The sequence below is a fragment of the Leuresthes tenuis genome, unplaced genomic scaffold (assembly GCF_036924035.1).
Source record: "Leuresthes tenuis unplaced genomic scaffold, fLeuTen1.0.hap1 SCAF_4, whole genome shotgun sequence".
NCBI lineage: Eukaryota > Metazoa > Chordata > Actinopteri > Atheriniformes > Atherinopsidae > Leuresthes > Leuresthes tenuis.
The window spans coordinates 4645346-4668623 of NW_027325358.1; the positions used below are offsets into that span (position 1 = coordinate 4645346).

Consider the following 23278-nt stretch of genomic DNA (forward strand, 5'->3'; position numbering starts at 1 on the left):
TTGTTTTTTTTTTTTTAATAGTTCAGTAAAATCTACTTTAATACACTTTGAAACAAGAGTACAACAAAATAGAATATACTTCAAATGTTGAATATACAAACAGTTCAGTCTGAACACAGACAATCTTCCCTCTTTTCAGAAAAAAATAAAGTAATGAAATGTAGGGGCGGGGCCAACATGGCAGAGACTCCACCCTCTGGTTTAAGCTCCAAGTAAAGTGACCGAGGATCCACAGTGGTTAAGATCTTTCTGCAGCTTTTCTGCACAACTTTGACAAAATTTAACAGGTTTCAGTTCACTGTTGAACTCCGACTTTACACTCGTTCCTATTTCTTGTTTCATTCCTTTTTGTCCCCAGACGTGGAAGCATTAACGGGCTCAGAGTCGCGCTCAGAGGCCGTGGAGAACAGAGCAAACATCTGCCCCAAAACAATAAAAGACTAAATCCTTTCTGTCACGTTTAAGCCGGAGGACACGCTGAAGCAATCTGGCCAATACGGGCGAGCCTTGGAGCATCAACAGGCCTGACGGAGGCAGACAAACCAACAGTAAAAGTAAAAAGCTCTGACTTTCAATAACACTGTGCTTGGTACAAAGTATCAAAACACACATTTCAGCTTAAGGTTTAGACAATGAAGGATTTAAATCTAAGGCTGCTCTGTTAACATCAGCTCCGTAAACTATAGCAGATATGTATATTTACACATAATGGTATCGCTCCTCTTCTCCTCCCACCCCCCCGTCCACGCTCCACCTGCACAGTGACACGAGGTTTTTTCTAAAAAAAAGTTGCTGGTTTTTAACATTTGTAGAAATAAAGGCTCTCTAAAAGGAGCTGCGTTTTGGATACTTTACATTTCGGTTGGTTTGAATCTTTTGCCTTTTTGTTTCTGTAGTGTTGCTGTTTTCCCCCATTTTTTTTTCTTCAAATCCGAGTCAGTGATCCGTTTACGAAGCGTAAACTGTAGTGATCGTGGTTGGTCCCTTTGCTTTTCCATCAGATTGCTTTAAAGTCTGAGCGTTTTCACACGGCGGCTGCAGAGGCTCCTTTTGTGGTTCTGGGGGAGAACAGCTTTGTCCAGAGAAGTTCTCGACAGCTTTGTCCAAAGATGCGTTTAGGACTAAAAAAAACCTTCAAAGTCTCTCAGACGGCTGCTGGTTATTAGAAGTAAAAATTAATTCAGAAATGTACAAACTAACCTTCTCTGAAAGAAAAGGAGAAGGTGGGGTGCAGTTCGGTTTTAACACTCCGGCTCTTCGGTCTTTATCTCGTCTGGTGATTCCAGTTTGATGACGACCTCAGAGTCCGGGGCCTCAGACCCCGGGGCCTCACATTTGACGCTCTGAACAGTTTCAGGGTTCATCTGGCTCTGCTGCACCGTCATCGGCACCTGCACAGTCCGGACCTGCACACCCGCAGCCTTCAACTTCTCCATGGCGACTCCTCCAGCTCCTATCACCAGCTCTGAGCCGTTGATGACGCCGCTAATGATGTGACCATCAGACGTCACCATCGTCTGATTGGCTGCCGACATCGTTACCATGGCCGCCGCGCCGCTTCCCGGCACCATGAGAGTCTGTTGTTGTGCCTGGGTGGGCACGGTGAGCCTCATCACCTGCGTTCCCGGGCTGACGTTGACGGGGGCCAGAGCCCGTACCGTCAGGGGGCTTCCGAGGAGGCTGATGCCCGCCGTAGACGCAGCCATGTTGGCTTTGTTCGTGCCCGTGGAGGTCTGGAGCTGACACTGAGCCAGCTGGTGGGCCGGGATCGTGATGATCTTGGCGAGCTGGACAGTGATCTTGTCTCCGTTCTCTGCTGTGGCCGGGACCATGGTCGGGATAGTCTGGATCACAACCTAAGCAAGGAGGAAAAAAGAGTGGAACGACCACAAAGAATGGCATTAATCAATATCAATTATCATGACATCATGAGTTATTTGTAGGGATCATCAAGTTCATTTTCTCTTCTTCACACCTTCTGTTGTGAGTTGGCGTTAGCAGCAGCTGCGTTGATAGCAGAGGTGTTGGCGAGGATGGTCGCGGGCCCGGCAACCCCCGTCGTTCCCGGCGGTTGCTGCATGGCGACGGTTGAGATCTTCTGACCGAGTGATGTCATGACGACAGGCACCTGCATGGCCACCCGCACCGTCCTGTGGACGAGAGGGAAGATGAGTCGAGTCAGAAGTCAGTATTTTTGCTGTGAAGAAACATTTGCTTTGTCAGCAACATTTAACCGAAGCGCCCCGCTGGCGTCTGACCTCGGCCCGGCGGCGTTCGCCATCATAGCGTGAGACTGCTGGGTATGCGTCACGTCTGTAGCTCCTGAAACGGACACTATCCTCGGCGCCACGGCCGTCACCGCAGGTCCACCTCCTGCCGCCGGCTTGCTGCCTGCGGCAGCCGGAGTTTGGACTGAACTGGTTCTGTTGCCGCTCCGCAAGATATTGGGCTTCTTCGGGGATGACAGCTCAGCGACCTGAAGCAACATGTCTGACGATGGAGGAACGCGGTCATATGACGCCGCCGGGTCTGACCCAATCAGATCGTCAGAGGCAGCCATGTCTGCCTTGTCGTCGTCGATGATGACGATGTTTTTGGGCATCTCTTTGAACTGGTAAACCAGCCGCTGACCCTCCACCTTGGCCAGGATGCCCCGCTGGTAGTAATATCTGAGGGCACCAGAATGATCAGGGGTTCAAATGCTGTAAACACAGATAAATGCTAAAATAACGGTTCAGTTTGTACCTGAGGGCCCGTCCCATGGTCTCGTAGTTCATGTCTGGTTTGTTCTTGTGTTTGCCCCAAAGCTTGGACACCACCTTGGAGTCGACCAGTTTGAAGATCCCCTTCTCTCTCTGGGTCCACTTGATGTACCTTGGACAGGTGCTTTTATCCTGGAGGAGGTCCAGTAAGAACTCCCATAAGTAGATGGTGCTCCCTGCTGGAAATCGAAGCAGCTTAGTGCCAGCCTTAGACTAACTGCCAATCAGGAAAATGACTCATTTGAGACAGAATATGTGCACCCAGAGGGAGTTATTTGGACTGTTGGATACCTTTTCCTTCTCTTGGTTTCTTCTTGATGCTGAGGTCTGGTGAGCTGTTGGAAACAGCCGACTGTGGTGTCTTTGGCTTCCGTCCAGCTACAAAAGAAAAGAAGGTTGCATCAGGGTTGTGTACAATGAGCTGAGAGCCTATGGTACAAACCGGCCACAAGATGGTGCTCTTGGGCAATGAGAGTCAGTGTGAGTAACTTATTCTTTGGGCTTCTTTGTGGGGTTTCAGAAGCCTGTTTCATTTAAACATTTAAATGATTTTCTCCTCCTTCTATAGTTCAATCGGCCCTCATTAGCTCAGTGTTATTAGAGCTAAAAAATAAGCCTGTGTACCTCGTCTCTTTCTGACAGGCTCGTTGTCGGGTTCTGGTTCTTCCAGCAAGGTGACCATCTCATCTTCCTCCTCACAGCACTCCTCAGTTGAGATTTCCACCTCAGACTCTGAAATCATATCAGGCCTCATGGCCGCGTGGAGGAAGTCTGGTGTCGATTCACATGGCGGGACAAAAGCTTCTGGGAGGAAGAATCAATAATAACTTTGAAGATGAGACGCTTAACACGTTCGTCACAACTCTGACTGACACTCGAAGACCGAAGGATCCGATTAGAGATCATTTTAAACCTGCATATTTACCTGGACTGCGGTCTTCTCTGAGGCTGGATGGTGAGTCCATGCGTAGCAGAGCCTCTGCTGCCTCAAAGGTTTTGTCAGAGAGGTGGACGCTGGTGCCGTGAACAGAGGCCTCCACTGCAGAAGAAAAACACACAAAACAATGAGCAAATACCCTAAAAGGAAAATAAAGACCCAGGTGTGCAGTAAGTCTACAAAAAGGCTCAATTTAAGGTGATGTCAGCCCACCCGAATGCTCTACAAAACAATAAAAGTAGCTTTTTGAATCTCTCTGCCAACTTTCTCCCAGGGTTCACACTGACAGCTCAGCCATCTGGCGCCCCCTAGTGAAGAGATCTGATTGTTTTGGGGCTCCAAGTGAAGTTTTCAGCATCAATTCTACAATTTGGCTTTTGTTTGAAACCAAACCAGAGCAGGTTTGTTTAAGGACTTTAAAAAGCATCGCGAGGAAAGGTTCTGTGAGATCAAATAAACCATCACCATCACTTTACAAGTAGCTGACATCGAATTATATAGTTAACACTGATGTATTCTCAGTTAGAAACATGTTTACCTCTTTGTTTAAAAGAGGAGGACACTATTTATTTTCAAATAATTGACTTCAGCTTGTTGTGAGGGAACTGTGGCCTCCCGTGGGACCCTGGGAAGGAAACCAAGGCACCTGCTGTTGTTGTCAATCACTGGTGGGAAACATGAGATTCCGTTGCACCCTGCCCTGTCCATGTTTGGCTATCTCACGGAGGCAACAGGCAGTGTGCAGGGGAGAGAAAAAGGCTATCTTTAGTTCGTCCCTCTCATTCAGTGCTTCTCTCAAACAAACAGGACATGGTGGTAGCCATCAAAGAGATCCTACAGCCTGCTGAGCCGTCCTTGAAACAAGGCAGCCCAGCTGAAATAGGACCAGGAGAAGGCATTAACTCAAAGAACAGCTGCTCATATGGAAAATGTGTCCATTGCCCTCATGTCTAAGTTTACCCATGTATCAACCTAATCACAGAAAACATGAAACTTTTAATAATTATAAATACTGTAAGATAATAGCACACGAATTCGTCGCCAAGAATAGAACCAAGTTCGACAAAAAAGTAGTCCTGCCTCTGATGACTTCCGTGTTTACACTCTTCGTCCTTTCCCTCCAGTTCTCTTCGAAGAAGCTCACAAATCCTGTTGTCACTCAACACTCGCCTCACCTCCTATTGGCTCACACACTCTTTAACACCCCGCCCACGCTGAAACCTGATTGGACGAGTGCTGACGCTTCAAAGAGAAGCACACGCAATTGGACCAGTTGACGCGTCAATCAAAAACTCGCCCCGCCCCCTCACATTAACAATGCTTCCGCCATCGGAGCGGGGTAAGAGAGAAAAAAAAAAAAAAAAAAGACTTCAGCAGCCAGGCCGTCCCACGCTTCCACTGGAGGCTGCACAGCACGATAACGGAAACAGCCAGGGCTAAATATCCAAACCTGGAATACTGAACCGAGCAAATCACGCCACAAATAATTAAAAAACACAGCATAACAGTCCATACTTTTCAAGAATTGCGGACTATAATTCCGGGAGTAAGAGGACTCGCTGCAGATTATTCATGCAAATGTCTGTTTTCGCTAAAAAAAAAATCCAAAACAAACGTCAGTCGTTAAAATAAATACAATTTATATCCGATAAGCACATTTGTGTCCGTAAAAATAAACCCACATGTCCTTCCGACTCAGACAGCGTGGCAAAGACGTAGGAAAGACAACATCTATACACTTCCTGGTTGTGCAGAGCCGACGTCCAGACCGTTATTCAACAACATGCAGCTCAGAGAAAAATCTGCTCCAACATGCAAACCGCGCACCATGCACACAGCAATCCGACCACACACACCGACTAGCCCCGATAGAGTTTTTCTACTTTAAAATCGGGTTTTATAACCGTGTAGCAACGCCATGCAGATTGCTACCAAGGTGATCACTTCCTGATTGCCCTCCATTACTTCACCACAGTCGGCAGCGGTACGGAGCGCAGCGCTCCGGGCTAAAAACAAAAGCCGCGCGTTACCGATAGCGTCGAGTCGAGGTTTTGAATACGTAGAGGTACATTACCGGCTCTGATGAGCAGATCGAGCTGGTTTGCGTGCCCCTCATGCTGTGAAGTCGCCATGTTTTCCCCTTACTGCAGATTCACATTGACTTCTCACTGAATTGTATGGGAAGCTACTAGCTCAGATCACTCCGCCGCTAAAGGGAGAATCTATTCGAATTCAACGACACGCATCACGGCGGCACATGTGTATCCCTCCGCCACCGACACAGGAAATCCTCCCTTTGCCCTCCCTCTGTTGCGTAGCCAATACGTCAAATAAAGCTGCAGAGCGTGAGCTGTTTCAAAAATGCACAGTCTGGGCAATAATCCTACAAAAAGTTTAGTAATCGGGTCTTAATTAGTATAACAAAAAAGCTCAGAGCAGCGAAGAAAGCCAAGCTTTGTAAAGACTATTTATGGCCCTCATTTCTAATCCATTAACTAAGGATTAGAATAACTTCAGGGTGTCATTTTCTACTTTTTAACAACTGTTAATGGGACTTTTTTTTACATGCATATTAAGTCAAAGACAGTCTGTCCGCACTAAGTAGATTTATGTGCAAATAACAGACAGAAAGGAAAGTTAGTTCTGTTTCGCTTGTTAAATTCAGAAGAACCGTTTATTGAAAAACCGAAGACTGAAAAACCTGCATCGACACGATAGTCACGGCGATGAAAAACACAAGAAACACTCAACTAACTTCATCAGAACAACAAAAAGCTCGGTGTTGGAGCACAGACTCTTTCAAAGGAACTTAAAATGCCACTTTAAGAAGAATTGCTTTAAATAATACAACCTGTGGGTCCTATTTTAAACCAAAGAAATCACAGCTGAGTGAGACAGTTTGACTTGATATGAAGGACGCATTTAATATCTGAAAGCTTTGCTGAACAATGTGTGAGGAACTGCTCTTCTTTTTCTTCTTCCTTGCTGCATCCATGTTTAACTTTAGATATAATTCTGTTTAGCACACAGAGTAATAAGTGTTGTCGGTCTTAAGTTAAAAACGACTCTTTGAGCCTGAGTTTTATGAGCTCAGCACCTTTAAAGAACCTTTTATAAGCACACCGACCAAAACTATCTCAAGACTAAGTTCAAGTAGAGAAATAACAGCATCTTCAAATCGATACAACCTCTGTTTAATCATTTAAGGACACCAAAGTGGAACCAACCACAGCAATCAAACCAGCTTTTTTAAAAACAGAAAACTAGTCCCTTTTCATGGAAGTTTTAAAACGTTCTTTTATAATAATGAAATGTGCAAATCTGAAGGGTCTAGTTTCCCATAGAAAGGAAGAAACTTCCTCATCTTTTTCCAAGAAGAGAAATGACCAGAACTTGTTTCAGGACACCAGCCTGAGAAAACCCTTTTATTTGGGATTTCAGACATTTAAACCTGACTTAATGTCCTTCGAAGTTCATTTTCCCACTTTTAGACTCTGTAAAAACCGATTCTTGTAGCAGAGAAAATGTGGTGCAAAGGACTGGACAGCAGTTGTGATAATTGAGGGATTAATTGATGATTAATGAGTTAATATTGGACATTTTTGTTGTCCATGACTCATCAACTGTACAAAATATATCCACAAGGGGGCAGTATAAGCCCACAAAGGTGGTGAGACCGTCTGGTGCTGAAGCCCAAACTATGGAAACTCTTGTTGAGCCCAAATTGATCAAACTGGTGTGTGAACCTTAGACTGAGATTCATGTACAGTCCGGATCAGTTTGCGCCATCCTCCAACCCCTACTGGACAGGATCCAGTAGCGAGAAGCGGTCAGTGTGACGGCGCTTCAGTAACAAACTGTAACCATGACACAGAAAGTCTGTTGTCTTAGTAACCAAATGGAAACAGGAGACTGCACAAATCAAATGGGTCAAAATCTGTCAATTATTGGAGAATTCTGGTTTATTTTATCAATACTGTGGCTCTGTGGATGATGGAAACCTGTCAGCTGGAGCAGGTCTGGGGCACTTCCTGTGTCTAGTTTCAGACTATAAACAAACCTGATGATTCAGCAAACTTTCCCACTAATAAGTGCAGTTCTGGGCGCTTGGTTTACTGTATTTAATCAGGAAAGGGAAACTTTCTTTAGCAGAGCCACCCGACCCTATTTCTCTCCAATGCCAGTGAAGAGCACCCAAAGTTTACCGTGGCATTCTGGGTAATACGACGTATGTGTTGCAGCATTTTCTTCCAGTGTTTATATGGGAAAATGTTTATATCTCACCTCCTCGTCCTTCCTCTTCTTCTGTCTCCACCTCCTGCTCATCGCCCACCTCCTGCATGACATCATCGTTATACACCAACACCTGGGCTGAGTAGCCTTGCTCCTCTGTGAGGCCGGCGCCTGGTACCTCCTCCACTATGACTGCTGGGTAGTCCTCAATCTCCTCTCTTTCTTGCATCTCCTCAGCTTCACACTCACCTTCCACCTCTCCTTCAAGCTCAAGCTCCACCTCACACTCTCCCTCCTGTTCAGGAACGAGGATGGAAGAGTTTTTAATGTTCAATAAGGTCCAGACGGGACTAAAACTCAGGGTTTTTCTTTTTTTTGAGTCTACGTCCGACGCACCTGCTGGAGGTCTTCTTTCGCTATGACATACTCCACCACTGTCCCACCACTGTCAACCAGCACCACCGAGGTCATGACTCATGCTCCTCTTCCTGGCGGCCTTCGCCCGTGTGGTGAGCGACAGCCGCTCCACTGAAAAAACAAACAACGCACTTTACAGTTAAACACAATCCTGCTTTTCAGAGGTGAATACTACAGAGACAGAAGCTTCCTGGTTGCCGGATGATGTCACATATTTACCCGACAGACGTGAGAGCCGAATCAGAAAAGCTGATGTCAAATGATATGAAATCTTGCGCTCTAACAGTCAAAAATCTGTTACAGTATCAAAAGAAAAAAGCCTTTTTTCTGTCGGTCCCAACAGTTGGCCAACGTCTCTCTACAAGAAGATTTAATCTCTTTCATCTCCTCCCTTCTGCCTGCAGGACATGCCTGTCTGCTATTACAGGAAGAAATGCACTGACAGCAAGCCAAGAAAGTCCCCTAAACACAGGCAACACATGGCGTCCAGTGGAAAAAATCAAGGCAGGGTGGACTGGAGCCATGGTAACAGTTGCTAAGAACCACAGGCCCCTGAGTTCCTGTTCTGTGCTGCACAGCGGGGCGACCACTGGCTAAAAGACAGAAGCTGGAACATGGAGACAATAGCTTGATGTCTTGAAACCGATTCTCCTCCTACTGCTTCTTCGCCTGTTTTTTGGAGACCTGCAGCCGACCTGCTGGTGCAGTTTAAAACTGCTGAGTAAAGTTTGCAGCTTCAAACGTGAAATGCAGCTTAAAGTGAGGGGAAAAATAAAGTTTTTATCCTTCTTTAAAGGGGAACTCCGGTAGTTTTAAACCTGGACCTTATTTCTGGCATGAAATATGTTCATCTACTCACTGAGAACAGTTTGGTGAAAGTCGGCATCCTTCAGAAGATATTTAGATAACTGGAGATCCATATAACGGAGTGAACGGGGCTTAGACGATGCAGCCTCTAAATAAGGCATTATCTGTCTTTATTTCACCAATACTTTAAGAAGAATGAATGAATGAACGTGTGCTATAGCTCTGTTAGCTCATAGCTGCTGTTATGTGGCTACTTGCAGCTATAGGAGAGCTAACGGGGGGATTTCTACACAGGCACTCTACTGGGACCACTTCATCCACACGCCCCCCTGCAGCACAGTTTATTTACTCCGTGCTCTGTGACAGTCGGCTAACTTCACACAGAGTTTGCTGCTGATAGTTTTGTACAACATGGCAGGATATTTGTCAGATTTTGACGACGAAACTGTTTCGACGACTGCCAAACTGTTCTCGGCGAGTAGATAAAACGTATTTCATGCCAGAAATAAGGTTGAGGTTTAAAAATACTGGAGTTCCCCTTTAAGAGTGGGAAATGGATTAAAAAGTGTGTTTTTTTAATATAATCTGTTCCACTATAACACAAATTAATAAATGTCATCTGAACTTATTGTGGCAGCAATAGCCTGAGTCATGCAGGGTGCTTTATAAAGACTTCATGGTAAAATCAGTAACATTACCTCAGTTTTCCAGGAGCCTTCAGATTCAAGACTCAACACTTTGCCGAGCTAAAACATCGAGGAATGATGACATTAAAGGTGGAGCCAGCGAGTAGACGGGGTTTGAATTTCTACCTTCAAATTACTCTGTTTTTCCAACGTTCACACAGCATAATAAAAGGAAAGACTGTCGCAGTGTGCCTCTGCTCTCTGTGTAAAAACAGACTTTCCAGCCAGAGTTTATAATAATTACAAACAGGTTTAAATCAGTTAAATAAGACGTCAGATGAGCAACAACAACGCGACACCGTGTCATTAAATATGTAACAAAAACCAACTCAAAATGCAGAAACAGGAACTTGTAGCCAACACTTTTATTTAAAATGTTGCTTCTTTTCTTTGAGGTTTGCAGCATTCGTTTATGCTTAAAAATCAGCTTTTAAATCAGGTTACGGTCTGGACTTGGACTTTGAACACTGCATCTAACGTTTAACATGCTAACCGAGATCTGGAGAGTCTGAGATGTACCTCTTGGGTTTATCTGAGCAGTGCACTTACTTATTTTTACATGACGTTGCCAATCAGAATAACAGCTCGTGCAGATAAGGGTTCTCACCCCTCTGCTTAAACACAAGCCTACAGTAAACTCTTCTGAGGAAAAGACAAGGATTAACATCCAGTTCTCACTGGTATCACTTTAATTCCTACAGCTTAAATGCATGTTACAGAAACCAAGAGGAAATACATTTAAAATGATCATGCAGCAGCCTGACAGCAGAGCATATGAGGACATGAAGACATGCTCAGTTGCTCTAACAGCTGTATAATGAATGAGCCGTGCTGTGCCAGCGTTCCTCGGCTGCTCAGACTAATATCCTGCCAGTTAAGAGAGGATCGGCTCAATCGGCAGAGCTATACATACTGTTTCTAAAGGGCTGTGTCAGCTGGGTGTCACGTCCCACATGGAGCTCAATCTACATGTTTATTTTCAGAAATTTAGATCCACCGAGAGGAATAAAGCGTTTATGCATCTTCTCTTTGTTCTGTTCTGATTCACGTTTCATGTCTTTAGCCACAGAAACATGCACATGTGCTGCTATCAAGCTGTTTAACTGACAGAAGTCATTAGGTAAGCTCAAGCGCGAGCTGGAAATTGTGACGCAATGAGTTTTTGTGTCACAGTGGCAAAGTGCAGAGTCCTGCACGTGCTGCACGCTAAGCAGACACACCGCACAATAAATGAAGCACGGTTCAAACGGACAGGTTAGGCTCACAGAGCCGAGTGTCTCAAACACCATTCATTCAAACAGGTATTACAGGACCTGCGGGACGAGTGACCACGTGGCTGCTTCTGAGCTCAAACAGCCTGCGATATTTCCATTTCAAGTCATTCACATCAGAATTTAAGCCAGGACGAGCAGAGGAATTCATTAATGGGGCCTTCTTTCTGTTCAGTTAGCTGTTCGTCATGTTGCTATTCCGGGAATTGAAAATACAGCTGGTTTACAGCCACAGTCTCCGCTGCGAATGTGTCAAACGCAGTTTGCTCGTTATCACAGAGGCGAGAATAGATGAGCAGCTCGGCTCTTTGACAAATGTTGAGTCAACGAAATAAAGCAGAGTCATCCTGAACTTTCCCAGCCTCCCCGGCCCAATCTACACATCAAACTGAAAACAAGTCCAAACCTGCCTTGCCACTGAAAGGTCGATTGAAAACGAAGCCTCGCATCTTCACGTCTGCCGTTTCAGGTCCAACAGAACACGAGGGAGCTGAAGAATGAACGTGAAGCTCGAGGAGAGAGAAGCTGCTCTGTATCGCTCCCTGTTTTGTCCGTCTCCTGCTCCTCATCTCTACCCGACATCCATCTATCCACCGCCTCTCCCTGCCTGCTTGTTTCTGCTCTGTCTGAGTGGAAGGAACCTCTCAGAGCGACTCAGCACTTCTCTTGCCTTGAGCTTGCATCACATGACAGGGGTGGAACACACACACACACACACAGACACACACAGTCACATGATACTTCAACAACAGAGCTTTTGTTCCAAGTAACTGGGGCTGTAGAGATACAACGCCCTGCCTTGTGCCCTGCCCTGCCCTCCACCAACACACACACACACACACACAGTGATGGAGCAAATACACAGCCAGCATGACCTCATGATTTACCTAACACTCAGCCCATATTCAAACACACACACAGGCAAAGTCCATTCAGCTGTTGACAATCACGCTTTAATCCAGCTAAACTGCAAACTTATCTCAGATCAAATGACAGAAAGCTACACGATCGAGAGAAAAAAAACAACCACAGCCTCAGATAACCAAGTGTTGTCTATGAAATGCACCAGATTGCATCTTAAGCCTTATTCTAAAGTTAGTGACCAAAGGAAATAGCATCATAGTCTTGGTTTGACTCATTTCCCTTCTCTTTCCATAATTTCCTGTCTACTTCTACTGAAACTATCAGATAAAGACACTGCGATTGCAGCCGAGCAAAGCATAAAAATCAGGTTTGCAAGTCGACTTTAGGGCCATCAGTTCCACGTTTTTACTCCATTTCGTGTCTTAATGAATACGGCAGACTTTGGAGTAGTGATCAGAAGGAATAAAACATCCTCTAAATAAATTCTTCTATAATTTAACTTCCAACAGGCCTTGATGTAGAATGTTTCATGCAAAGTCGATGCTGTCAGGGTCTTGATTTCTTGTTATTTGGTCACTTCATTCGGGTCTTTTAGTCTCCACTTGTTTTCAGTCACGTAGCTTTCACTTTCTCTCACTCTTTACCTCAGTTTCCATGTCCTGTGTGTTCGATCGTCTCAGCTCCTCAGTATTTAAGCTCCCTGTCTTTAGTCATCGTCAGATCCTCGCCACGCTCTGCTTCATGGTCGTAGTTCTTCTCTAGTTTAGTTCTGTACCGTTCATCCACAACCTCCACCCTTCTGGATCCTCTCATCTCCACCACCCACCCTGACAAATGCATCCTCACATCACATTTAGCATGTAGCTTTAGCATGTAGCTTCAGCCCACACCATCTGACTGGAACTATTTCTATTATTGACGAATCTACATATTATTTTCCTGAATTACGCAGTTTGCTCAGTGAAATGTCCGCAAAACAAAAACACTTTTTTCAACCAATTCTACAGAAATTAAAATGGAGGATTCATCCCTCCATGAGACTTGTTGCCACTGATTTTCGGGCCACTTCTTGTGTAATTTGGCATAGCTCAGCTTTTTCTCAAGAAAAATGTAGAAGTATCCTCAGAAAGCCTCGAGAACCATCTCTCAAGACCACTTTAAAAGATAGCAAGTACAATATAAATAAATGAGGGGTGGATCAAGACTTTTTAAGAGTACTGTACTTTGATCTGTCAGATCCAAGCCTAAACTTTGTCAGTTTAGACCTCCACGAAACCACACATCTATCTTTGTGCTACCAAACCTTTATATTAAGTATCAGCCCCTCATGTTTTGACCCTAAAGCTGAACATTCAGACATGACTGTGTCCACCCACAACAAACCTTCACACTGCAGTTCAAATGTTGGTTTAAACTAGAGGATATATCACTGAGCAAAAGGCAGGGTGGTCAAATATTAACCACCACAAGCACACTTTCTTTGCTTTACCCCACACAACCAAAACAGTTTAATCCTGCAGGTGCTACAGCACTATACACATCACTTTACACGGTTTATGAACTTCCAAAATAAACTAAATGACTGGATTTCAAATTGTATTATTGTCTGGGTGTGAATCCTGAGGGCTCATGACAGCTATTTCTCTCAGAAAAAGAGCCACAATCATCAGTAACAGCCCACATAACCACCTGTTTCTACAGCACAATGCAGGCTTACACGCGCCCATCTACTATCAAGTTAACCCAGTGTAGTTTCATTGTGTTAACACAAATCTTTGCTTTTTATACCACCTCTGGCTCATAAAATAACACTGAGATCCAAGATCAAACTTTGTTAAGTCAGTGAGCCCCAGCCTGGAGCCCCACGCAGCCTAAAGCAGGTGGATTGCATGATTAAACAAGGAGAGTATGTCACTGTGGGACAATCATTGCAGTTTGGTCTTCTGTGCAGCTCCAATGGCCGGATATTTCACCAATAAACGCGACATCGCCTCAGAGAGCCACAAACAAGTGTTGACATTAACTTGGCTAACGCTAGCTAGCTACGTTAGCCTCCAGGCGAAAACAACCGTGAAAGAAGAAAAACACAACAAAACATGAGGCTAATGAGGGCCAACGTCAGGTCACTTACCGTGAAATGACTCCTTTTAGCTCCCCGCTGGTTCACAGGCAGCAGGTTGTCATTTCCCAGCAGGATAATGAGAGTTTTCTAAGTGTCTGTGACAGTGACATCCAGCGCTGCTCCGGCTGTCTGACTCCAGAGTCCCGCCGCTAACGGACGCCACCAACGGTTAGCTAACGGTCCTGGCTGCCCGCGCGATGATGAGTGTCGGAGCCGCCGATCAGCTTCGTAGCAACGGTGCGGCGGGGTGAAAGAGCGAAGAAGCGGCCTTCGGTTCGGTTCTCCGGAGCTAATCGAGACTGGCTCTGTTGCCACTTTTACTCCGCTTGTTCAGGCAAATTACTCTCATGACGTCACACCGCACGATAAACAACCCCAGTTTACAAGAAAGTAACTAAAATAAATATATATATTTTTTTAATCAAGTATTCCCTTTATAATTACACCCTGTTCTGCTCGACAAACTATTAACACAGTATAAAATGTGCTGTTTAAAAAAAAAAAAATCTTATCACACACTTTCGCATCCAAAATACAAAGATAAATGACCAAATAGACCCCATATAAGCAATCGATGAACACTTCCACTCAACTAACTACTTACTTTAGTAATACAACTTTATGCTTTCCATTTTTTCTACTTAAACACATTAGAGGGAATTTATTTGACTGCTAACCATTTAGATAAAGTACTTTTAAAAACACATTTAAAAATACAACACTATATATATATATATATATATATATATAATGATAACAAATATTAAATGTTGTTTTCTCCGCTTTTATCTCTCTTTAATTGTATTTATACAGTGTCAGTCAGAAAGACCAACCACAACGGCTACTTTAACCCCTTAAATGTAAATTGTTGCCACATTTAAGTATTTTTACTCCAGAAAGGTTTTTCACGCTAACATATCAGTAGTTTGGGTTTGTTTTGCAGAGGCAAAGACTGTGAACCGTTCTTCCACCAAATACAGATGTTGCTGATGATTTAATACAAGGAACAGATGTTTATCCACCACTTTATTTGATATGTGAGCTGAGCACATTATCATGACAATGGAAGTTGTTTTCCCAGCAATTTACTGAATGAAAATGATATATTCCATATCTAATATGAATAATTTATGCAGTGTCCATGTTAATACATGTTTAACAAATGATCTACAACCTTCTTTCAGCTCTAAAACATCAGGATGCATCTGTGAATATGTGTAAATAGAAGCATGTGTGTAGGAATTTATTTACACAGATATGTGGAATAAACTCCTTCCTCCAATTCTAAAGTTTTACAGAACAACACATAATTTTTAAAAGATCCTAAACCAGAAATCAGTCAGTTTGAAATAGCCTTATTTGAAGAACAACACATGCTATATTAGACCATGTTGTAACCAAAACTGAACCAAAACACAGAAGCAGTGACCGAAAAACTAAGTGAACCCCCATGATCCAACAGCTTGCAGCAGCAGTAAGTTGAAGTAACGGTTTCCTGTGTGACGTTATCAGTCCCACTCTTCTTTCCAACGTTGCTTCAGTTCTTTGAGGTTTGCAGCATTCGTTTATGCTTAAAATCAGCATTTAAATCAGGTTGAGGTCTGGACTTTGAACACTGCATCTAACATTTAACATGCTAACTGAGGCCTGTAGAGTCTGAGATGTAGCTCTTGGCTTTTTCACCTTGGGGTGAACTTGCTGGGACGTCCACTCCTGGGAAGATTGACAGCTGTCCTGAATGTTTTCCACTTGTGAATAATCTTTCTCTCTGTAGAATGATGGACTCCAGATAGTTTGGAAATGGTCTTATAACCCTTCCCAGACTGATGGGCAGCAACAGTTGCTTCTCTAAGATCATTGCTGATGTCTTTCCTCCTTGGCATCGTGTTAACACACACCTGAATGCTGCAGAGCAGCAAACTGACAGAACTTCTGCTTTTATGGAGGAGCTCACACTGACTGACGATCAATTAATCAATGCATTGATCAGCAGTACCTGGCTGCTACTTACCTTCTTCATTCCTGTGGAAGCAGTAGGGGTTCACTTATTTTTTCACACAGTGCTTCTATATTTTATCTTATAATTGTAAGTGTAACATGTAATATCTAATGGAATCAGGACAGAAATAAAGCAAACGAAGAAGAATGTGTACCCCTTTGTAGTATTAAACAGCTGGTTGTTTTAACTGTTAGATTTAAATCTAAAAAAGCTAAAAGTTACACACAACTTTATCGATTTGAGTTAGTCTTTTGTTGCAGAGGGTAAAATACAGACAACAAATGTAGAAAATAAATATGCACCAAATCTGATTTAACTATTGTTTTCTGTTTTATAACCGTAATGCATGACGTTTAAGTGGTGCTCATCTCTCTATGAGCGCATCACTGTCAAATTAGCAAAAAGATAAATGTTCAATACTTTTAAATGCCTCAAGATAGTCATGTTTGCTGGTGAATTATGAGAAAAGCAACAAAAACACGTATCTGTTGGCTCTTATGTCAGCTGATAATGGAGGTTAAATGACATGTCTATTATTTAAAAGTCTAATATCACAATGTGAATAACCCACTTCCACTGCCTGATAAAAAAAAAAAGATTCTGCTACAGTGGCACCTAGTGGACAAGAGACGTCATGGAAGTCATGTAACACCTGCTACTACAGTTAACACTTTAGTTTGTTCAACATGTGACCACTTCTTTGTCATGTTTCTGTCATCTGTTACGTCAGCTTGACTGAGAGCTTGGGGAGTGTTGTGGAAGGCACGCTGTCTGTCATGACCGGGCTGTCACCACCGCCGTACTCTCTGTGGCTGCAACAAACAAGAACAATACTGACTTATGAGCAAGAGCAGGTCAGTGAACACAGCTGAGGGGAAACACACTTCTTCTGGAGGTAGAATGGACATTTGTGGGAATCTAAGGACATCTAATGAACATCTATGCGGCTTCTAGGCAGGGAAAGCAAAGTTTAAAAAGAGCAATGAGTCACGCAGGCCTCTCCACATGCTGAAGGTCTAATATTTATGAATATTCCTCTTGTAGATGTCCATTCTACTATCTCCAGTTCTAGCTTAGCTGCTTCAAGTTGTTTACCTTCTTACTGTACTATTACATCACTGAGCAGCTGTTAACAGTCCAGTTAGACAGCTTTGGCTCTGTGGATATACACAGAAATACACCTGGTCAGAGCCAAATACAGTGAAACACCACAATGTTTTTGTTTGTTTGTTTAAAGAGCAGAATTTAAGAGTATATAATACCTTCCAAGCCAGCTTAATTATTAATTCAGGTTTGACTGATCATCAAGGTGTGTTATGCTATATTAAGAGGACAATACTCTCTTATGAATATTTGTTATTTTACAAGCCTCCTTTCCAGAAAAGTTGGGAAATATTCTAATATGCAGTTAAATGTTTAAATCTGTAAAGTTTCAGTGTGTAAACTCCCAAGACCTGGGCTCTGTCGGACGACCTTCGACCCCTCAGGCAGAGAAACTGTCACGCCACCATGATCAATACAGCCACATGGGCTCAGGAGGAGCTAGGAAAATCATTTTCACTCCACACAGTCCACGTCTGCATCCAAAAATGTGAGCTGAAGCTGTATCACACCAGGAGGAAGCCATGTATCAATTATCTGGACATCTCAGAGGGACAGAAAGACAGTGGACACGTGTTCTGTGGGCAGATGAGTCCACGTTTCAGCTGCTTCTGGGAAAAACTGATGAGAAAGAGCATCCAGGCTGTTCTCAGAGGAAGGTTTAAAGCCAGCGCCTGTGATGGTCTGGGGCTGCATCAGAGTCCATGGCATGGAGGGCTTCATCTGGGTGAAGGTACCACTGATGCAGAGCTGGATGTTGGAGTTCTGGAGAGACAGATGCTGCCATCAAGGTGACGTCTTTTTCCCAAACAACCAGGGACTGTTGAGCAGCTGAAATCTGGGATTCAGCAGGAATGGACACAGATTCCTCTGAAAAACTGCAACAATCAGTGTCCTCAGTTCCCAAAACCATTAAAAAGTGTCATTAAAGGGAAACTGATGGGAAACACGACTCTGGAACTTTTTAAGTCCATTGCTACATAAAATTTTAAATCGGTTGATAGTTTTCTAAAGAAAAAAATGGAACTTCGTCAGAAACTGAGAATCACTTCTTTGGACTTTTATCTGTTAAGTGAAAAGTTCAAACAAATGAACATTTAGAGATTTAAGTTGTTGTTGCATTTTAGAAAACTTCTCAACTTTTCTGGAAATTGAGTGTCGTCTTTTCTAAATAGAACTAGCACCTAAAGTTCATTTCAGGGTTTCTTACTGTACTGAAATCGGATAAAAACATCTGCTAAATGATGAATTCTTTTGGAATAAGCAAACTTTAAAACATATGTGGAGTGTCTTACTGTAAAAGTAAGGAGTGCATACATTTCAGCCCCATTCCTCACCTTAAAACCCTCACATGGTACCGTAGATGTGCACAGTTATCACTTCACTATCTTTTGTGTAAACTTAACTCTGATATCTTTCAGGTTTCGCTTCACTATAAAACAGGAGATGCTACACTGACAAGCTGATGTGTAAAAGTGGACCGCATCAAGAAGAACTATTGTTTTGATGGTGATGAACTTGAGGTTTGGAGTAAATCGGGGCATTTTTGACTGGATAGTAGGAATATTCTTTAAGAAAAGATGAAATATGATGCTGAATCATTTGCTAATTGTTCTTACTTTGTTCCTCCATCCCTATTGCCTCCTCCTTTGCATCATATGCAGCATCTGCATCTTCGGTGACCTCCTCCAAAGCTGCGGGTGGCGCCACCGCCTCTCCTGGTGATGGAGCAGAGTGGCAGTGTTCTGCCTTGTGCACTGGAGCCTCTGATGTAGAGTCTGGTTCTGCAGTTAAAAGAACCTTCAGGTCCGGCTCAGTGGATGCTGCTGCCAGCTGAGTCGTTTCAAAAACTGCCTCAGCTGTCTCCTCTATTGAAGCTTCAGCTTCTGCTGGCTCTCCAGCTGCTGATATCTCCTCCACTGATGTAACTTCTGCAGAGACAATGACCTCCTCAGCCTCTGCCACCTCCTCAGCCTCTGCCACCTCCTCAGCCTCTGCCACCTCCTCAGCTTGTGCCACCTCCTCAGCCTCTGCCACCTCCTCAGCCTGTGCCACCTCCTCAGCCTGTGCCACCTCCTCAGCTTGTGCCACCTCCTCAGCTTGGGCGACTTCCTCAGGGGCAGCAGCCTCTGAAGGGGAGACAGCCTCCTCAGGGGCAGCAGCCTCTGAAGGGGAGACAGCCTCCTCAGGGGCAGCAGCCTCTGAAAGGGAGACAGCCTCCTCAGGAGCAGCTTCAGGTGGCACAGTCTGATCTCCAGCATCAGCTTCCTCCACTGTGGGGGCTTCCTCTGGAGGAGATGTAGCTGAAGCTGCTTCCTCTGGAGGAGATGCAGCTGCAGCTGCCTCCTCCTCTTCCTCCTCCTCCTGGGCTGCAGCAGGAGTCTCCTCTGTAATCACTTCTTCAGCAGCTGGAGCCTGTGCATCCTCTGCCACCGCCTCCTCACCCTCTGCAGACGTCACCTCCTCCTCGCTCACAATATCGATATCAGCCTCTTCAGACGTTTCCTTAACAACCTCCTCTGACGTGACCTCCAGGGCTTCTGGCTCGAGGACGTCTGGCGTGGAAGTCATCACCGGTCCTTCAGCCTCGGTTTGGTGCACAGCTTCCACCAGAGTCTCCACACCAACAGAGGCAGCAGTAATCTCAAGTGTTGAGCTGGCCAAGAGCTTCACAGCCGTCAGCAGATCTGCTGATGGAGGGACATGAGGATAATTAGCATTTTATACAGAAGCGCCAACACTAAAATAACATCCCCGCTTTACTTCTGGCAGCAGAGTGACAACCCAGTGTGAATTTATGTTTCTGAAGACGATTGCATCATTGTCATAAGGCATGTTGTGCTTTAATTTTCCATAATTAAACTTACCTTGACCAGGTGTCTATCACGGGAGGGTCTACATGTACAGTCACCACAGCTTGAAGCGCTCTACAGGAGACTACGTGCCCAGTTCATGCTCCTTGTGCTGAAGTTACCATTTAAAAGACCAACAGTGTCCTGTAACATAGATTCTCGCATCAAGCACTATTGTTATCTGAAAGAAACGCTCCAGTTTCCCTTCACTTCATTGTACAGAAGAGTGACCTAAAGGGTTCGGAGAGGTCTGCACTTTTTCATTTACTCTGCAAATCTCTGGAAATTATTTGTTCTTTATGAGGATGATGAGCACATCGGTTCAAAATCTCCAGCAAGTTGGGTTAAGATCATGTTATTTTTATACTTGAACCAATGAGTCTCCTCCAGGTGTTCAATGGATGCGGTCCGCGTTTCTCCTCAATCAGAAAAACTTTGCAGCGATTTACAGTGACGACAGATCGTTAACCACTGACCCTCCTCAGAGATGGCAAAGACATCATGTTGGAGTTCAGCTGAAGCTTGACAGGAGCATGAATACGGCACAGAGAGGAAAAGCAGCATTTCTACACAAGCTTGGCGTCTACAATGATAAACAATGACATTTTACTTCCAGCAACAAGTAAAAATAGAAAAATGTTTAGAAATCTGACAATGAAAATTCATAAATATGGTTGTGGACCATCAAAACTCCTTTATTGAAACACTTTACACTTCCTTATCATCCAGTCATGCTTAAGTATTTCTTACTTTCGCTGTTTCAATCACAACTTTAAATGCCCAGAGAGAAAAAAAAGAGTCTGTTTCCTTTAAGATGTAAATTTCACAGTAACGAGAAAAGACTCAGCAGGAGCATCAAATGGCTTTGAAGAGTGGAAAAGAAATGATGTTGTGCCTGAAACATTGATTAGTTCACATGTTTAAATGGGTGCAGACTGGTGTAGCTGAACATCTGAGAAAAACTAAGAGAGGAAACAACTCAGGAGCTGCAGTTTGGAGCAGAGAAAACTGGTTTCCGTCACTTCACTGTGAAGCAGAGAGTAAAAGCTGAAAGAGACGAGGCAGAACATCGGACATCTGCTGCATTAGTTCAACACTGAAGTTTTTAGACAACTTATCGAACTCTGTGAGAGACAAAATACTTTTTACAGAGACACTGTTTGCAATTTTAATCCAATCTCTTAAAATCACAAAAGGTCAAGAATCTTCCCTTTTCTATAGAGCTGATGAGCCATGGTTTGGATTTGCTTTGGTTGGTTTTGATGGGAATTCTTACAGAAACAGAATTTAAGGCTTATTCCAACCTCACAGACTGATGTTGGAAGCTGTGGTGTGGATCTGAATGCCAGGCAAAGGTGAGGGAAGGAAGACATCTGAAAAGCGAACTGATGAACCCTTGGCCGTTATTTTAAACCCAACTAGAAGTGAAAACTAGACGCTGCTTTTAACCATTATTAAGAACGGGGGTCATGAGTTCTTTTCCTGAGTCCAGGGAACAGGGACACAACACATCAAACTGCTTGCCCTTCTTTCTAGATCAACTATTAAGCATCACAGCTTTATGCAGCCACCTCTGCAGCAGGGGCAGCCTCAGCCTCAGGGGCTGCAGGGACAGTCTCTGCTTCAGCGGGGGGAGCGGGAGGGACTTCATCTACTGCTGCCGTACCAGCGCTCTCTGCTGCAGGGGCCTCGGCGGGCGTCTCCTCTGCTGCAGGGGCCTCGGCGGGCGTCTCCTCTGCTGCAGGGGCCTCGGCGGGCGTCTCCTCTGCTGCAGGGGCCTCGGCGGGCGTCTCGTCCACTACAGCAACTTCTGTAGCAGCTTCTGGAGCCGCTTCTTCCACCACAGGGGGAGCGGCTTCCACTGCGGCCTCGGTAACGGCCGCCTCAGACACCACGGCGGCTTCTTCAGACGCAGCCTCAGCGACGGGTTCGGCAGAGATCTCTGCTACTGGTTCCGCAGGGATGGACTCAGTGACGACCTCAGCGACCACGGCAGCCACCTCCTCCTCTACGGGGGCGGGTTCAGCTGCAGAAGCTGCTGCCTCTGGTTCTGCCACAGCTGGAGGAGCTGCAACACAAACGCACAGATTAAACATTTTCTGAAAAGACGTCACCGGCACCCGATGCATCTTAGATTTCCAGGTCTACTGTCGGTGCAAAATAAAAGATCGCATGACAGCTGAGGCAGGGAACAGTGCTCCAGCCTGAATGAACTTTCATCTGAAAGACATGAACATGGAGCAAATACATCTGATTCTGCAACAGTCAGGATGTACTCAAGTATTCCTTTAATGTTTATGTTTATGCATTTAACAGACGCTTTTATCCAAAGCGACTTACAGGTAGGCAGATAGGGCAAGGGGCCTTGCCTAAGGACCCCTACTGGAGGTAGTAGTACCTTTCATGCAGGGAATTTGAACCCAGGTCACCCACATGAAAGGTGGCAATCATACCACTACACCTTTAAACCTAAAAACACACCTTTAATGCTTTTTCCTCTCTTACACGCAGACCAAGTGAACAGAGATATTTAGAAATGACTGAATCCTGACGGCTGCCAGACTTGGCCTCACAAGTCAAAACTGTAAAATCTGAATCTCCACAAAGGCTTTGAGACACGCAGAGTGCTGAAGAGCTCAGGACGGTCCAATCATCAACAGCATAAAGAGACGTCTTGCAGGCTTTATGAGCCACAACATCTGCAGATACATTACTGTCGATGCAGAAACATTTCTGAAGCCCCACAGCAGGCTATTTATATTTGAATTCTATTCATTCTGGTCACGGCTTTCTTCATTTTTGGTAGTTTGCCAGCAAGTCTAATATAAAGAGATTGAAAGTTATTGGAAGCGTTGTTGCTTTCACATTATTCCGAGCCCTCGTAAACTCTGATAAACGGCAGCTGGGAGGTTTGTAACATCTGTTAGGGTTCAGTGGTTATGCTTTACAGTGGAGATTAGGATTGGGCCTAGGTGGGTTTCCCCAGTTTGTCCCACCTCACAACAAGCAAACAATCAGCCCTTGTAGACATAATGCATGAAAAGATGTGCTCTATGTTGCATGACCAAACAAACTGACCATTTTTAGAGATTTGGCATCTAATGGTTTCTCTAAATCAAAACTGACGCACTGAGGATTTTGAACAATCATACTGTCACAAATTTGAGATTATCAAAGGAAAACGGCTCATTGAAACCAACAGTCATATTTCTGTATCCTTTCCTCGG

The 23278-nt window shown here is 44.4% G+C and overlaps 2 protein-coding genes across 6 annotated transcripts in view; both read right to left on the reverse strand.

Moving 5' to 3' along the window:
* elf2b (E74-like factor 2b (ets domain transcription factor)) lies at positions 1 to 14429 on the reverse strand. Of its 5 annotated transcripts, none has more exons than XM_072384218.1 (10): positions 14109 to 14429; positions 8329 to 8460; positions 7984 to 8227; positions 3688 to 3801; positions 3387 to 3566; positions 3054 to 3140; positions 2746 to 2938; positions 2259 to 2669; positions 1976 to 2150; positions 1 to 1856 (listed from the first exon to the last, which is right to left on the reverse strand). In XM_072384218.1, the coding sequence occupies exons 2-10, from the start codon at positions 8401 to 8403 to the stop codon at positions 1242 to 1244; spliced, it is 2094 nt and encodes a 697-aa protein (XP_072240319.1). In that variant the 5' UTR covers positions 8404 to 8460; positions 14109 to 14429; the 3' UTR covers positions 1 to 1241. The 5 variants fall into 5 exon arrangements, with proteins under 5 accessions (XP_072240319.1, XP_072240317.1, XP_072240318.1 ...); XM_072384216.1 differs by having other exon boundaries at positions 2746 to 2941; XM_072384217.1 differs by lacking the exon at positions 14109 to 14429 and adding an exon at positions 11520 to 11880 and having other exon boundaries at positions 2746 to 2941.
* Positions 12662 to 23278, reverse strand: part of mgarpb (mitochondria localized glutamic acid rich protein b) — an 18560-nt gene continuing 7943 nt past the window's right edge. The window contains exons 4-12 of the mRNA XM_072383939.1: positions 21617 to 22119; positions 19963 to 20002; positions 19644 to 19889; positions 18819 to 19487; positions 18410 to 18413; positions 16824 to 16910; positions 16706 to 16713; positions 14278 to 14388; positions 12662 to 12804 (exon numbers count right to left, since the gene is read on the reverse strand). Of these exons, the coding sequence (XP_072240040.1) occupies positions 12662 to 12804; positions 14278 to 14388; positions 16706 to 16713; positions 16824 to 16910; positions 18410 to 18413; positions 18819 to 19487; positions 19644 to 19889; positions 19963 to 20002; positions 21617 to 22119 (1811 nt within the window). The remainder of the gene's footprint in view (positions 12805 to 14277; positions 14389 to 16705; positions 16714 to 16823; positions 16911 to 18409; positions 18414 to 18818; positions 19488 to 19643; positions 19890 to 19962; positions 20003 to 21616; positions 22120 to 23278) is intronic.